The sequence below is a fragment of the Triplophysa rosa genome, linkage group LG7 (assembly GCF_024868665.1).
Source record: "Triplophysa rosa linkage group LG7, Trosa_1v2, whole genome shotgun sequence".
NCBI lineage: Eukaryota > Metazoa > Chordata > Actinopteri > Cypriniformes > Nemacheilidae > Triplophysa > Triplophysa rosa.
Genome location: NC_079896.1, coordinates 2,644,276 through 2,662,820, shown reverse-complemented (window position 1 = coordinate 2,662,820; position 18,545 = coordinate 2,644,276). Strand labels below are relative to the sequence as shown.

The following is an 18,545-nucleotide window of genomic DNA, read 5'->3' as shown; positions in this document are numbered from 1 at the left end:
AACAATTTTTATATTGCTTTAAATTATTTAATTTCAGTTTTAGTAGTTTTATTTATTTTTAGTGTATACTTTTAGTAAACTGTAAAAAAAATATGGAAAATAATAATAATAATTTGTTACATTTATATAGCGCTTTTCTGGCCACTCAAAGCACTTTACATGGAAGGGGGAGAATCCCCTTAACCAAAACCAATGTGCACCATCCACCTGGATGATGAGACGGCAGCCATATTGCGCCAGAACACCCACCACACACCAGCTTATTGGTGGAGAAGTGACAGAGTTACGAAGCCAATTAGTACATATGGGGATGATTAGGAGGCCATGATGTATAGAGGCGAATTTGGCCATGATGCCGGGGTTACACCCCTACTCTTACGACATCCTGGGATTTTAAATGACCACAGAGAGTCAGGACCTCGGTTTAACGTCTCATCCGATGGACGGTGCTTATTGACAGTATAGTGTCCCCGTCACTATCAGGGGCATTAGGACCCACACAGACCACAGGGTGAGCAGCCCCTGCCTGCCTCACTAACACCTCTTCCAGCAGCAACCTAGTTTACCCAGCAGGTCTCCCATCCAGGTACTGAACAGGCTCAACCCTGCTTAGCTCCAGTGGGCAACCAGTCTAGGGCTGCAGGGTGATATGACTGGTAATTTTCTGCCAGTACTTTATTTGTTTATTTTACGGACATTTCCGTTGATTCTAAAACTCAATGCACTGCAAAATTTTAAATACAGGTAAAACAACTGTAAAAATAAATACAGAAAATTTCTTTATATTAATACAGTATTTATGCCCTATTTTTATGGATTTTTTAAAAACAAAAGTCAATTTATGGCTAAGACAACTTTTCTCTTTTTTTTATTTGAGTTTTTAAAATAATATTTAAGTCTGTATTTTGTTTGATTTCAAATAACAGGAATGTTTTAACAGTTTTAGTTAAAAACCTTGCTACTGACTCTTTGACAAGAGGCTTATTAAGCAGTTTATTTTGTCATAAATTCAAAAGAAACATAAACTGGTTGCCCTCAGGAGATTTGATGGAGTTATTAGTTGTTTCATTTTAGTATCAACTTTCATTTTAGTCTCAGATGTTTCTCATAAAATTGCTTAAGAGAAATAAAAATAGCAACAAGTGAGACGATTGTAAAAATTCATGAAGGGTATGGAGGTGTAAAATGAATGTAGATTGTGGGGTAAAATAATCTGGATTTGAGTTTATTTGATGAGAAATATTGAGATCTTCAATAGTGTTGACTTTTGATCGCAGACTTGACAAATCTGAGCTCAGTTTGACACATTGTCTTCTGAAACTCTAATGGAGACATTTGTGAGATTTATGCCTCTATTTCTCAGGAGAAACATCTGAGACGCAGATGAGACTCGAGCGAAAGATTTCGTTAGCTCTCCATTTACTGTCATTGATGTCTGAAAGAAATAACAGAGTTAATAAAGAGATCTCATCTGTGATTTATCTTTGTTATGTGTCTCTGCGTGACAAATCACATGGCGGCTTTTAAGATGGAATGAGTTTGTTCAGAGCGTTTACGCAAATGTTTTTGCAAACTGCTCTGAGACTCCTGAAACTAAATGTCACTCAGAGACTGACAAAAATAGACACGAGTGGGAGTTTTTCTTTTTATCCATTCATGACAACACAAGCAGAAAGAATAGAGATATGTCTCATTCTCTCAGGTGTATGAGACGCACATGTCATGTGAGATAAACATTACGGGAAGAATTTACTAAACAGTATTGTCTCTTTAGTGTGAAGTTTCATACAGTTGCATCTTATTCACTGAAACAGCACTGACACATTTGTGCAAAATGATATATTTTTCACATTGCTTTTACTATCCATGAATATAGGTCCATTTTTTTCTAAAAGGATGTTTACATCATTTTGTCAGTGTTCGTCAAATATTATCATCATATAGATGGTCTTATAGTTGTCAAAGTGGGATAGTAGGTTTTTTAATATAGGTATAAAAGTACACACTCCACCCTTAAAGAAACAAAAACTGCGATCCAATAATGTCATGTAGAATTCATTACTACATCGTAAAGTAATCTGCATCCATAAAATCTTTCACCGCCAATTAAGTCCCAGTTTTTATGTAGGTCGTGCCAATTTTTATTCCCTCAAACCCTGCTTTGGATAAGGTGTAAAAAAAAGAGACACGTGGTGGCTGGTTTCATGGAAAGTAACAGTCGACGGTATTTAATAGTGTCCAGTTTTTGAGTTATTGGAAATGCAAACATTATTTTTGAATGCTGTGTTCCAGAGGAATGTAAAAGACATAAGACCTATACTTTTCTTAAACAGCTTCAGATGTTAATGTTTTATTTGATTGGTTTATTTTATATAATAACATAAGACCAACTTTTCTTAAACAGCTTCAGATGTTAATGTTTTGTTTTGTTTTGTTTTGTTTTTCTGTTTTATAAAATAACACAAGACCTACTTTTCATATATTTTCATAATTTATTATTTTATTTTATTTTCATCGCTTGAAGAACCCACTGATTTTACATTCATGCATTTGGCAGATGCTTTTATCCAAGCTGATAAAAGTGTATTTAATCTTTACATTTTTATTGATATTTGTGTCCCTGAGAATGGAACCCTCAGCCTTTGTGCTTCTTAAACAAAAAGAAGTGAAAAATCTGTTTAATATCTCAGTTGTTTTTCCTAGACACAACATGATTAAATTGAGACTTTGTGTAAGTTTTCTCCTGTGAAAAACAGTAATCTGATATTATTAAAGTTGATCCAGTTTCTCCATGTTTTGTCAAGCCAAACATTTATATGTTGGAGCGCAATAACACTGTCCTTTTTTAAACTTGTAGTTTCACTTCCATGGCACAAAAGTGGAACACTTGATATGCGTTGAGACAATAGAGAAACTAATCTGAGGACTAATCTTGATTCACCGTCTTGTTCCTGTCTCAGTATTTTTCACGAGCCTCATTGGATTTCAGGTGTGCTGTTGACACATACAGCGCCGGAGGCTGAAGCATTGATGAGATTCCGCTATGAATCGTGCGTCGTGTGCACCATTAAATCCTCATTTGAGACTGTAATTGCAACTTCACGTTCAGGGAGATTAGTAAGACTTTGCGAAGTATAGACTGAAGCTAATCATTTGTGTCCAGTTTAATCACTGTGGGCCAGTGTCTGCCATGGATTTGGTTAAATTTGTAAGCGTAGGCATCGCGCGGGTGATTTTAGTTGACTGGGGGCCAAATTTAACTTTTAGGTTTTTGTTTGAGCCACAGCTTTGCGGTTAGTGGATGTGCTTCAATATATTGTGCTGTGAGAGGCGACATAAGTTAAGAACGTTATATAAAACATTATATTTTGACAATTCATTTTAACGTAAAGAAGCTAAAGCGTGCTTATAAAGTTGCTAAATGTCGTCAGATGACATCATACGTCTACTTTCATGCTCTGTGTGCTTACATTCTTTGTTTTAATACAGCCAAATGCCCAATAAAAGTTTTTGTTGAGTATTTTAGTTTTATTTTTTGTTCTTTTCAATTCCTGTTTAAAACTGGAAAAAGTCGGTAGATTTGTCGCTAATAGCGTATTTTTTCATGTCAATCTGAAAGGTCGCTAAAGGTAGCGACAACGCTGCTAACACCGCGACGCGACACGGTTTGTTCTAATGGGATTGTCGCGCAGCGCCACGTCCGGTGTGGACACGGTGTCAGTCGTCGAAACTGCACCTATCTCTTCACATTCTTTTGTTCTTTAAACTAGAAGTTCATTTAAAAATGTAGTTTGTACTTACATGTGCATAACGTGTGGTTGCCAGGGTGTTGCTACGTACGTTGTTGCTAAGCAGGGGCGGACTGGACATCTGGCGTACCGGGCGTTTTCCCGGTGGGCCGCTAACGTATGGGGCCGTAACGGAGGCATTGGCTCGCTTAGACAGACATATTATAAATGCAAATGCACACAACGCGAAAGCCAAAGACACATATGCATGCCCCACATCCCCCCCCGACAGATTCGGTGGAGGGCCAATGCGGGCCTAAAAATGCCAGGGCCGATTTTTCTTCTCAGTCCAGCCCTGTTGCTAAGGCGCTCTAATTGGTTGCTCTGGTGGTCTGCCAGGTGGTCATTTTCTGGCCTCAGGGGGTTTGTTCAAATATTGCTTGGTATGAACAATACTGATGGAAGTGTCGAGTTTTCTATCTAAGTGCTGTGTGACTGAGAGGGGGCTGGCCTGAACGCTCGTGAGATTGTGTTCGCGTGCCCTGCGACGAGCATTTGTGCCCCGCAGCGATGCATGCGTGAGTGCTCAAATGTATACTTCACTGTCAACATGTCCATTTTGCTGAGGAATTAATTTAAACAGTTGGTTTGTAAACAAGCAGGACAAGAATAAGATTTGTGTCAAAATATCGGAACTATGCATTGGCAGCGTAAATGCAGCTGAATGTACCCACTGCTCCTGCTCTACTGGTGTGTTTTATGCCATTAATATTAATTAAACAACATTGACAGGTTTCTTAAGCTCTTTGTTGATTTCTGTGGCCGTTGTTACAAACTGTTTGCTTACATAATAACTTGAGAAACTTGGTAATGTTTACTTAATGGAGAATTGAGATGCTGCTCGCTATTGTTTTTCATTTCTTGTGTTAATATGTGTGTAAGTATTTTATTTGTCAGAAATGTTTTTTCAAAGCTGCTTATTAAAATTTATATTTATAGTAGTGGCCAAAAGTAATATTTGTATACAATGTTTGCTTGGTTTGTCATCAACTCAGTAATCTTTCTACATATAAAATACAATTGTATTGAATTAGCACCACAAATAGAACATTCTAATTACAACTTCAGTTTTGTCAAAGTACATCATTAAGAAAATTGCAATAATACCATGTATTCTATATTTTCTATATATTAATTTTTTTAAACTACATCTTTCTATGGATGTTTGCAATTTTAGTATAATTTTTAGCAATTTTGTTATAAGCTTTTGTTATTTTATTATTTATTTGTTTCTTTTTTATGTTGCTATATAAAATGTTTTTTTTTCTTTATTATTAGTTTTTGTTTATTATTATAATTTTAGTACCACACAATTAATTTCAGTTTATTTTTGTAGCAAAATATTTTTTTTATTTGAAATTTTAACTTTTTCTAATATAATTGTTAGGCCAATATTTTATTTGATTTCAATTTCAATAAACAAAAAGTTTTGATTTTAGTACATTAAAATAACCTTGATGTAAATCTGTTTTGCAGTAATGTAAATTTGTAAAAAGCACCATCAATTAAAAACATGCCCAGGAGAAAAAAGTGCACTAAAATACACTTAAATGTATTTAAATTGCTCTATTTCACACTAGATTAATATACAAATTCTTTATACAAAGTCGTTAGTACTTTTTAAGATAAACCAAGAAAAGTAAGTGTACTCAACTGTGCTATTTTGAGAAACCATGTTAGATTTTTTGTATATTAAGTACAAACTTAATGTGTGGAAAAGAGCACTTTAAATACACTTATGGAAGTGCACTAATTATAATTAAATAATTTTAGTGCACATTTTTTTAAACCTGCAGGGTATGCAATATACTGTATAATAATCCATTTGAAAGTTGGACATCACTTTTGGCAACTAGTACATCAAACCACACATTTTCTTCTTAACGTTGCTAACCACACATTCTTAAGCCACAGATATTACTATGAACCACTTGAAAAAACGAATTAGATCTTGCAATTAAGATGTTCCCTCATATCCCAACGGCACTGTCATTTGGATAGCTCAGTGTCCAGTGCTTCCAGAAGGGTCCCGGCACAGATGACGTCCCGCTAACCCATCGTCCGTGTCGGGGCCGGGACGGCTTCCTAGCGAGTCCCTCTGGATGGAGATCACAGCAGTGAGTCACACTTAATCACAGCACACAGAGGAACCACAGCAGAGGTCACGTCCGCCCGAGCCAAAACACACAGCAGCATTCTACAGCAACAGCAGGGGGTTCCAGACTGAGAGCTGTGGAGTGGCTCCAGCCATTAGTGCTCCAGCGTCTGTTTATGTGTGTCCGTGAAAACATTACACAAACATTGTCACCCAAAGTGGTTGGTATAAAATAAACGTGAAAACCTTTCCGTTATTAGGTAACGAAGTGTCGGGAGGTTATGATTGTGTGTTGAGGTTTGACATATTGACTGTGTCAGGACGATCAGGAGTATATTAAGTTGTCAAGACCTCATTAAACTGAGGTCCCAGGTCGCTGATGAAGTTAAATAGCGAGAACAGTTCTAGTGGCTCTGTTATCAGTTCAAGTAGTCCGCCTAAAATGAGAGTTCTGTCATTATGTGCTCTCGCCTATGTTGATCAAAATTCATGTGCTTGTTATATTTATGCCATATGTCATGTTTGATGTTATGTAGTGTGCTACATATTGTGCTATTCTGTGTTATGTTTTGTGTTTTATATTATATTATGCTATAGGCCGTGTTGTGTTGTGTCACGTTATGATATGATATGATATGTATTTTGTTATGTTATGCTAAGTGTGTATTTTGTTATGCTAAGTGTTGTTTAAATTTGTTACATTTGATGTTTTTCTGTTATGTTAGGCTATGTGTTATGTTATGTTATGTTATGTTATATTATATTGTGTTGTGTGTTTTAGTTTACATTTTATGTTGTGTTGTGTTGTGTTGTTTTAATTCATATTTTGTTTTCTGTTATGTTAATGTTATTTTGTGTTGTGTTATGTGTTTTATTTTGTTTTGCTTTATGTCATGCTATGTGTTATACAGTGTATGTTACATTGTGTTGTGTGTTATATTTTCTTTTGAGGTATGTTATGCTATATGTTATATTATGTTGTGTTATGTGATTTAATTTATTTTTTGTTTTGTGTTATGCAATGGTTGATGTTATACAGTGTGTGTTATGTTGTGTTGTTATATCTTCATTATGTTGTGTTAAGCTTTGTGTTTTGGTATACTGTGTTTTGTTGTCTGTAATGTGTTGTGTTGTGTTGTGTTGTGTTATGCTATGTATTATACAGTGTATGTTATGTTGTTGTTTTTCCTGTTTTTTTGTTGTTGTTTTGTTATGCTGTTGTTTTAAATAGGTGATAATCAAATCATTTTGTTAAAATTTATATTAACAGATCACAGAAACAGTATTAACTATCATGTTCATGAGATGGGTTTTTTTCTGTTCTCTTTTGCAGATGTACATACAAACCACCACACTGACCATCTCGGTGAGTTTGAGCGCATCCGTGTCTCTGGGAATGCTCTACATGCCGAAGGTCTACGTGGTGCTGTTCCACCCGGAGCAGAACGTGACCAAGCGCAGCACTCGCAGCCTGAAGGCCGTCGTCACCGCCGCCACCATGTCCAACAAATTCAACCCTAAATCCAGCCTGAGACCCAACGGAGAAGCCAAATCTGAGCTCTGTGAGAGCCTGGAAACTCAGGGTGAGAAGCTTTATTGCTATTGACACTGATGTTTACAACGACATAAACTGTTAATGTAATCTTTACAGGAATGTGCACGGTTCTGGGCAATCTAGGTGCAATCGATATATTACACACAATTTGTTTTTTAGCAAAAAAGAGTTTCACAGTGCGGCCTTTAAACTCTCCGGAGGCTGAAGTGTTTGTTTTACAGTTTCTCAGTCGCTTTCTCGAATCATCTTTAACATTCTCAAACCACTAAGTGCATTTCTCAACAACAACAAAAAACCATTTGGTATGAATGTCACCACACAAAGCCTGCAACTTTAAAATCCACCAAAGCGACTAAGAATGACTGCAATGTCAAATGCAGTAAGAACATTTAACGTCCTCACCGTGATCAACCTTACCTTGAAATGGATTCTGTGGCTTGTCCTGGCGCTGGATTTTAACAGATGTGGACGGGGCTGTGTGTGTTTTTATTATCAAGCGGTAAAACGCTTGAATCGCTAGAACGGTCCTCATAGAAACATTCTCCGGCTAATTTGAATATCAATAAAACACACAGGCTGAAAAACATGCTTCAGAAGAAGAGCAGAAGAAGAAGAAACCTGCTGTCTCAGCAGAAGTAAAGCAAACACACTCCTGAGACCTTTACAGTAAAGGCTGTGTCTCAGTTCACATAATGTTCTAGTGTGGACTAAGGTTGTAAGAAATAAGAAACAGAATAAAGAAACTCATTTTCTTTTGCACTTGAACAAATTGTGTGCACACGTGAGCTGAGTAATTGCAGAAATAGTCACAGGTATAAGTAGGTGAGAACAAGAGGGTCTGTAATACCAGGAACTCGATGGACGCTCGATTCTAAACATTCATCATGTGACTAATTACTCTGGGGCTTTTGGAAAACGATGCTAAATGGCTAAAGGAAACCACAGAAGTGTGCTCAGTCCCACCCCCCTCCTCCCATACAGAACAACGACAATCCTTTCCGTCAACAGTTTCTTTATTCACTTTTATGTAGAATCTTATTCCATTATGAACCTTTTGTTAGAACGTTTCTGTGGATGTTAAAGTGCTTTTATAGAACCACACAAGTCGGCAAAGAACCGTTTATACCTTTATTTGTATAATTGTTTATTTGACAGATTGTGTGATGTTAGCGGCAGCGGTCAAGCAACAATATGTGGTAGTGTAAAGGCATTTATTATAATAAAAATGTGCAGTTTATGAGGTTTGCTCGCGAAAAAAATGCCCTTTAAGCTGTTGAATTGAACCATTCGAACCCCGACTACATTAATTTTGCAGCCTCATGTTTTAAGACACTTGCATATGAAAATATAATTAGTGACGTTTTATCTTTTTCAATGATGTTGGGACGTCTTTATTTTTATAGCGTTTTATACAATATAGACCCTTGTAAAGCAGCTTTGCATTAATAAACACAAAAATTCAAAGTAAATAATAAAAACAATTAATTATAAATGAATAAATAATAAAACATCAATAATAAAAATAATGAAAATGTTAAAGCACATGCCGTAGCACAAGAGACTTGCATAAAAAATGTGATTTATGATGTTTTATCTTTTTCTATAATGTCAAGGCTTCTTTATTTTTATATGCGTTTTACACAATATAGAGACGGTTTCAAAGCAGCTTTACATCAATAAACACAAAATAAACAATAAAAATACTTATTTAAAAAATTCATAATAAAAAATATAAAAAATGATGGAAATTTCACAGACAGTAGCACAAGAGACTTGCATATAAAAATGTAATTTATTGTTTTTTATCTTTTTCTTTCATTTCAAGACTTGTTTATTTATATAGTGCTTTATACAATATTTGTTTTACATGAATACACACAAAAATAAAAAATAAAATATTTTTTTAAATAGCAAAAAATTCAAAATAATAATAAATGGTGGAAAATCAGTGGTACTTATGGTGTAAAATAATACAATTACATGAATGTTTCAAATAATATGAAACCTGTTTACAGTACTGTGTTTCAGGATGCATTGATCATAATGTTGCATAACATTTATAATGGATAGTATACAAATTGAGATGTATCATACATTTTGTATTTACATCAAAGCGCGTCCATTCTGTATTCGTCACGTTGTGCTTTGCATTCGTTTGGCTATGACGTAAGCCATACCCAGAAAACACATCGTGGGTCTTAAATGAGAAGTGTTTTGACCACAGAATTAAATGTGTATAATCAAGGTTGCAACATAGATGAAAATTAGCACGGTTCTCTGTAAATAGATCAGACACAGACTCAACAAATATGTACAGCTGGTTGCATTGCCACATCAAATGTGAATCTTGTGAAAATGTGCCGTGCTTCGGCTTGCACGTTGTACTTCACTTCAGTGGATCTTTGTTCTTTTGTAAATGAGGGCTTGTTAAAAAGCGCAGGCATGTTCTTTGCTCGCTGAAACTCAAAGTAAACTCGCGGATAATCTATCCTCTGCTCAGGGACGCTGGGCAATTACACCAATGCACAGTTGGAAAATTAGATCTCGATTCTAATTGATACACGATCTTGTTTTCAGACATTCTTGTAAATTGCATTAAGTAAAAGTGTCTGTTAAGTGTCTTAATGTACTGTTGAGCCATTGCGGCGTACTTGGAAGTAAAATGCACGGCGTTAAATAATTAAATAACGTGGTGCGATATTGTATTTCTGCTGGAGCGAGGACCATCTCTATTTGAGCATTACATGCAGGAATCCCCATTAGTCCCCATTACCGTGAGCTACAAAGGCAGAACCTGTAAAGAACCATAACAAGATTTCTATTTTCAGTTTTATGAAACAGCTGTGTGACGCATTTCCCTCCTGTCGCTTTCACAGGTTTTAACTGACAGATGTTTCGTATGACTTCAGATAGCATATGTGCCAAATTTGTGATGTTGTCAACCCGCATGTGTCTTTTGAAGCACGTGCAGTCACACGTTTTATATTACCTGCCGGAGGTTTTAAGAAGAATGACAAGGATGAGTTTTAGACCGATTTGATGTCTATATTCTTATAGAGTCTATGTGTTTGTGCATTCTTTATTTGTCACGGTGTAACGCAGCTGTACACTCTTAAAAATAAAAGTGCTTGAAAGGTTCTACACAGCGATGCCATAGAAGAACCAATTTTGGTTCCACAAAGAACCATTTAGTCTTTAAAGAACCATCTCTTTCTTACCTTAAAATTATCTGAAGAACTTTTTTTGCCACAAAGAACCTTTTGTGAAACAGAAAGGTTCTTCAGATGTTAAAGGTTCTTTATGGAAGCATTTAGATAAAAAAAAGGTTCTTCCATGGCATTGCGAAGCATATTTATTTTGAAGAGTGTAGGGCATGGGTTCTAAACTATTTTGACTCCAAGGCCCCCCACTGTATTCACTAATATTTAAAGGCCCCCCCTCTACACAATTTCTTCCCAATAAAATATTTTTGAGCTTAACATTAACTGGTAAAACGTTTATGTATTATAAAAATGGCCGAATAATTAGAAACATCTTTTTTTTCTAATGTGTTTCAATGCTTATTTTGTCTAATTTAAAAATGTTGGTGATCTTTCCAGAGGCCCCCTTGGAAGTCAGCTGGGGCCCCCTTGTGGGCCCCGGCCCCCCTGTTGAGAACCCCTGGTGTAGGGTGATGAAGTTCATTAATTTATCCGTAAAAGTCAGAACGTATGCAAATGTAAATACTTCTTATTGAGGACAAACATCTGTAGATCGATCCATTCCAGTGCTTCTTAAACTCTTCATTTCAAGTACTATACCAGTTTTGATCAAATGAGACATTTCAAGTACTATACCAGTTTTGATCAAATGAGACATTTCAAGTACTCATCCCAATAGAAAATCAAATGCATGCCACAATAAAATTAAGAGTTTTATTTTGTATTATTATTTTATTGCTGTTATCGTTCATTTTTATTACTTATGTAGGAGAGTTTTGATAAGCTGGAAACAGCCTGTTCCCATTCTGCATTTGTGAGTTGTGATCATCCAAATGATAAACAATCATGCAAAAAATGTATAAGAAATTCTGTATTTAATAAACATTATTAGGGGGTGCTATGCATACCACCAGACTTTTAGATCTGACATTAAAGGAATAGTTCACCCAAAAACGGTCCCCATTCACTTGACCATAGTCATTTTTATTCCTACTATGGAAAGTCAATGGGGACCATTTTGGGGTGCACTACTCTAGTTTGATGGTCTTCCACGACATCAACATATGTCTTGTTTAACCAAGACAGGTTTTTAGTGTTGCAAGCCAAGACACTTTTTAATCTCCTGTCGAATTCTTCCATTACAGTGTTTTCTAAAAGCTCTATATACACTTCTGAAAGTAAAACCATCACTTTTTGATATCATTTGAACTGGCAAGCCATCATGCAATACTTGTGCAAATTTAGCATGTTGATGAATGCAAACATCCCGAAAGACAACGTGCACGTGCTTCAACCTTGCCAAAGAACGAGGATCAATGTCGAGCTCCATCGATCACGCTTCATATAGCACCTTTATTTGAAGATCAATGGTTTACCTCTCATGTATCCTGTAAGGAAAAGAGTTTTGCTCTTGGGTAAGTTGAAGATGTGATCAATACCAAATTGAGTCTATTTTACATCAGCGGAGTGTGTGTAAGTATTTGTATCAACGTTTGTCTCCTTGAAATGGTCTCTTGATATCATGATCTTGCACTCCTGAAATCAACTGATGCATTCTCTGTTTGATATAATGGCCCACATACAAGCGTATTGATTGGTGACTAAATTGAATATTGCAATATTACATTTTGGAGCTTTGCTTAGAGATGCTGTTTTTCAGCTGTGTGCGGTATAGAGCCAACTTAAAATAAGTCTAATCTCATATGCCAGAACATAAGAAATTTTGCAACTACATATGAAACAACAATATGTTTAATAGGCAAGGCTCAGTTTACACTGTAATTGAACTTGGACGGCATTTAGACAATTGAAAATATAAGCTTCTTAACAAACAGTCCATTTTATAATTGGATTACATCCCCTTTAAAAAGCATATTTTGTTATAATATTTACATTTCAACCACAGAGACGATTCAACAATTCTTAAAAAGATCAAAATTCTGTCATCATTTATACACCATTATCTATAGTTCAAAACCTGTATATGACTCTTTCTTCTGTGGAACACAACAGCAGATATTTTGAGAAATGCCTCAGTGGTTTTGTGTTCATACAATGGAAGTCAATGGGGTTTGGTGACCAACCTTCTTCAAAATATCTTCTTTCGTGTTCTACGGAAGAAAGAAAGTCATACAGGTTTGGAATGACCTGAAGGTAAATAAATCATGACAGAATAGTCATTTTTTTGTAAACTGTTTCTTTAACTTAAATTCATTTATATTTGTTGTTTATGTGATAAAGATCCAGATTTTCGGGGGTCATTCTACCATGCAAAGCTGCGTTTTGAGCATTTTTAGTGTTAGATAATATATAGATTCGTTTAGACTTCCATTTAATGTCAATTATTTTTAATGCCTTCTGGCAATTTCTGTGCAGGGTTATTGAATAAAGGTCGCTTGAGTTTGGAAAAAAATCCTCTTGTGCTTTAAAATTCAGTGGATATTCATGTGGCTGAATAATATTTATAAAAATCTTTTTTTATACTGGGTTTCTAAACACTAGAGATAATCAATACACCCAGAGATTTTACATTACAGTGTATTCTGAATTCTGTTGGCTTGGCATTGGCCTATCGATCATTCAAATTTCTGTTTAATATGATTTTATGAATACATTAGTCTGAGATTTAACAAAGTTAATATTAAGAAGAGATTTTTTAATGCAGGAATCCAAATAACAGTATTATGGTGCTGCTTAAATCAAATTGAATTGCTTTGTTATAATAATTCAAATGACTTGTTTTATAAAGCTTTTGTGATTTATATAACATCCAGTCTTACATGACCATCTATCTTATAAACTATTTAGCATAAAATATTTTGCCTTGTGAAATATTCACGGCTTTATCCAATATGCTTGTTTTACTAAATTAGTAGAAGCTCCACATTAAAATATAGCTCTCTATATTTTCAATTCAAGACACAGAAACTTGCATTTATTTTCATATGACATTATTTTATGTTTGGAAATTTGTAACAGAGATAAAATGCTGAAGTGCTTTTTACATCATTATTCGGTCCGGGCTTCGCAGAAGATCTAAATATACACAGATGAGAAACGATTGCTCTGGCGAGGACACAATTACCTCACAATTGCTCTCTATTTGTGAATCATTACAATAACTACCACATTTTTTTCAAACTTTACCCTACGGTTAAGCATCATTATTCAGGCGTGAATGTGCGATTGTGCTTATTTATGATATAAACAATGTTGTATTTAACAAAAATCTAATTGATGAATAACAAGAAATTTTCCTTAAGATTTGAGGTAGTTGTAAGTTTCACACTGTTTTACATCACCTTCAATGACTTCATCTAGTTCATTTGCTCCCACGGTGTGACAAATGTCTTTTTAAAAGTCTATAATACTACATAGTTTCTCAATTAATATGATTATAATTACTGCAAGTACAAAATTTATAAAATAATTAGTGAACTGCTGCTTAAAATTGTTTTAAATGGAGTATAGCATGTCACGCCGCAGGATGTCAACTTCTCAAAAGTGTTTCGTATCAACTACCGGTATACAACAGCAGGTCGGAACCACACATTATCACTGAACCAAAAACAGCTTACATTTCATTCAGAGAGATCATATGAAAATAAAAATATTTTATAAAATAACAGTTGCATACCGCGAACAAAATACCTTTCTTTAGATTTACATTGGTATGTCTTCTGTCTGTGGTCAGTGATATTAAACATGGATGACTTAATGTTTTTGATTTGAACATTGATTAGATTGATTATTTGTCCTAATAAACACATTCATATCTGTCATCTTTGTTTGGCTGATATGACCCATCACAGATGAGATGTTTGTGATATCATAGTTATTTCTCTAGACATCAATGAGATTAAATGGAGAGAAATGGAAACTCATCTGCGTCTCAGATACTTCTCCTAAGAAAAAGAGTGAGAAATCTGACACATGTGTTTGTCATTAGAATTTCAGAAGAGATGTCAACAATGAACTCAGGTTTGTCAAGTCTGCAATCAAAAGTCAATAAAATGGAAGATCTCAAACATTTCTCATCAAATGTACCCAAATCCAGATTATTTTACCTACATTCATTCACCTGTGGTTTGGGATGTGTACACTTCAAATCGAGCCGATCCGATAAAAAGAGTTTCTACTGTTGATACATTTCAGTGATATCTAAACAATGTAAACAGACTTTTAATATAGCTTCTCGTTGTCGGTTGTTAAACTGAATCAAGTTATATTTAGTTTTAATGATTAAACTGTCAATGCTGTTACATCTGCATTGGGAACGATATGCTATAGTCACGCAAGGCGCATTATTGTGAAGAGATGAATATCTGTGTTTGCAAATCACTCAGTTCTGCCGGGTGTTGTAGGTGCAAGATTTATTCACAGAAGACCTAAAGATAGAAACCCAAGTTGTTCTTACGCATATTTAAGAAGCAGCAGACAATAGGAAAACTTTGAGAGCAGTGCATGACCTAGTTTACACTGTAACTTTAATTATCCGGAGCTAAAATCAAACCCCTGTATTGATATATCTGACACATCAGCAGTCCCCTCGTCCCGCCCCCGGCTGAACCAGAGGTTCTGATTGGTTGTGCCACTCAGTTAGACTATCTGTCTGACCGTTTCTATGGGTCAGTGCTCCACGAGCCTCGTGAGAATCCAAACTGGAGAATTGCTGGCGTTTTGGACCAGTAGTTTGGAAAGTGATGGATCACATGGCAGCTCACCCTCTTTATAGCGACGGCTCTGCATGATTGCATGAAGTAACCTTCTGATCTTCATATAAAGATGCAATGAGCTCCATTTTTTCATTCACTCCCTTTCTTTGGCGGGGTTTGGTTGAAGGCAATGTGAGTAGCGCTTGTGATCTTATTCCAAGTTTATAGCTGTTGAACATTGTAGTGTTGGGAAGTAAGAAATTAAAATGACAACATTTTAAATGAATGTAACCGTAGATCAGTGCCTTTTATTTGTTTGTATGTCTGTTTTGTATAGTAACTTTATAAGAAGAGTCGACACCCAAAATATTGCTAAATATCAGTATTGTCTCGAGATCTGAAATGAAGCTCAAAATGTTGTTTTCGCTCACGAACCTGTTTTGCATCAGAAGAGAAGTATTAAATGGACAGTGCACCCAAAAATAAAAATGTCATCGGTCACCTTCATTTCATTCAAAGCCTGTACATGACTATCTTCTGTCGAACACAATAGAGGATATTTTGAGAAATGTCTCAGTGGTTTTGTGTCAAAATAATGAAAGTCGATGGGCGTCACTGTTGTTTGGTTATCCACATTCTTCAAAATATCATCTTTTGTGTTTTGCAGAAAAAAGGAAGTCATACATGTTTGGAATGACATGGAGGGTGAATAAATTCTTTTTCAAAACTGTCCGTTTGGGTCATTTGGATTAATATTTTTTTCAATTAATGTTGGATGTGTGTTTTGGAGATTTAACATTTTGAGTCCCATTTAAGAAGTTAACAAAAGGCATTTTAGTGTAAACTAACTCGATTTTGAACACGTGTGTCATTTGAAGAATTGAAATCCGAAGTCTTCATTTTTAAATCTGATTCAGTCTGTTTTTAGTTGTTTCTTAAAACCTGACAGAAAAAAACAGATCTCCTATTCATTTGATTCCTTGCACAGACGCAGGGTTTGCAGAAGCGTGCATGTTGACAACAGCTTCGGTCAAATAGCCAAAATAATCAATACTTTGATATCAAGATCTATTATCAGACAGCGACTTCACTATCAGACAAGCTTTAAGAAGCTCACTTTACTTGTGAATTACTGGCGATATCAAAGACATTGATGCTTTATCACAGTCGCTAAACTGCCTTTGAATCGAGCTGGGTTAAAAATGACAGCATTATTATAGCATTATATACAGTATATAAATATATACAGCAGCAGAAAAAAATAAGAGACTTTTCATTTAATCAGCATTTCTAGATGTATTGTGGTCATTCCAGTCCAGTGTCTGTTGAATTTCAAGAAAATCAAACCTCAGGAGTGACATGCAACAAGACACATGAAAACTGTGATAAAAATGAAGGTTATTACATAAAATGTTTTAATGTTTCCTAAATACATCTATAAATATTACTCTTGTATTGCTTAAAAGTGAACATGAACTTGTTTGCTTTGCAGAGGTCTGAAAAAATACAGAGCATCTTTTCTGTTATTTTCACCCGTTTCTCCTGTTTTCATTTTATGCAAATAGAAACAATGTTTTTATTTAAAATTTGGGAGAAACATTGTTACTAGTTCACAGAATAAAACAAAAACGATCATGTTTAAACATTTTACAGAGCGTTTCCACGCCCCCGGTTACACCAACATCAAGTCAAAACGTTCCAACAAAACAGCGTTTATACAGTATTTAACCACATAAATGATATCTTACTTTTCTCTTTCCCAGAACTCAGCAGTAAACAAACATACATCAGCTACAGCAACCATGCAATCTAGGTAAGTGATAAAAGGCCACGGCGAAATCCCAGAAGTGACCCCTGGAAGATAGCATTTCAAGATAAATCACTCTCACGCTAACCAGACAGAAGTGAGACAGCCGAAGGTTTGAAGACCCCACAGACACGTTTCCATTAACCAAGCTTACGTGAAGTCACATCGGGAACGTCTCGGGAGGCCGTGACTGTTGAGACGGCGATGTGTCGGAATGACGGTTGTCACCCAGACAATTCCATTACAGCTTGCTTTATCTATTCCAAATGTCATTGTTAAGGTGAAACTCACTAATTAAGGACCACATGTCAGTGTCTGCCGTCTCATTGATGCTAACACTATGTGGTGGCTTCAAAAAATGAAAAAAAAAAAACTGTAAAAAACATCAATTGGAGCTTTATTTCCCCTCTTGTTTTCTCCTTGGTGAAGACAACAGCAAAGACAGAGATCATTGTTTACCGATATTGAGCATGCTGGTTTTGACATCCTGTGCTGTGTTGTTTTTTCTTTCTTTCTTATCTTTTTTTTTTAATGAACCTTTCTGGAATGCTGTTGAACTATGTCGCTGTATTGTTACCTCACCATGGGCCTTGTGAAACCGTTGAAGATGTACGAAGTGCTCTTTGGAGTAATGTTTGCTTGTGCACACCGTTGAGGAACTCGAAATTGCCCTGTTGTCGAAATGATCTGTAGCGCGTCCACGAAATCCCAAATCACGATGTAGGTGTGACCGCTCGAGGTACTGAAATCCACGTCCACCGAACCGGAAAAGAGCGAGTACCGTTCATAACAATTCAGCAAGAAATGCAAAGCATCACCGGGCAAGTTCCAGATGGAGGGCGGTGGAGAGAGACGTGCTATTTGTCTCTTTAGATGTTTGTGATTTTAAGATTCAGTTCTTATGATTTCTCCGATATTCTTTGTTTTTTGCACTGTTCGTGCTGCGGAATAAAATGTCTATGTTGACCGTGATAAATGGCAACTTAATGTGTGTTCCTGATTGCTAATGTTTGCTTTTCATCCTAAAGAAAAAAAGTCAGAAACAGTGCCTGAAATAACGTATTTGTAAAATAAGACATATGAGGTATGTGAAGCATGTTAATTTTTATACATAAATAATTTCTAATAAAGAAATTTTTCAAAACTCATCGTGTTTGCTGAAAATGATCTCTGGCATATACATATACATGGCGAGAATGAAGAGTTTATTTGCAAAAACAGATCATAAAAATGTTTGTTTTGTAAGTTAGCTGTATTTTTTTGTTACTATTACTAAATCAAAACCACCCAACTGTAATTTGATTGATATTACATGGAATGCACAAATAAAAAACATCATTTTCTTTTTTTTTTAAACTGAGTTATCTGTTTTTGCAAAATGATGCTTATCAGTGCAGAACTTGTTGCCACGATGTAGCTATAGGCTTCTTTGGGAGGCGGTTGCC

At 35.6% G+C, this 18,545-nt stretch overlaps 1 protein-coding gene across 2 annotated transcripts in view; it reads left to right on the top strand.

The window, feature by feature from the left end:
- grm4 (glutamate receptor, metabotropic 4) overlaps window positions 1-18,240 on the top strand; it is a 185,914-nt gene extending 167,674 nt beyond the window's left edge. For both annotated transcript variants that reach the window (XM_057338126.1, XM_057338125.1), the window contains 2 exons: window positions 7,217-7,466; window positions 17,057-18,240. In XM_057338126.1, the coding sequence (XP_057194109.1) occupies window positions 7,217-7,466; window positions 17,057-17,106 (300 nt within the window). In that variant the 3' untranslated portion in view covers window positions 17,107-18,240. The remainder of the gene's footprint in view (window positions 1-7,216; window positions 7,467-17,056) is intronic.
- The last annotated feature ends 305 nt before the right edge of the window (window positions 18,241-18,545 follow it).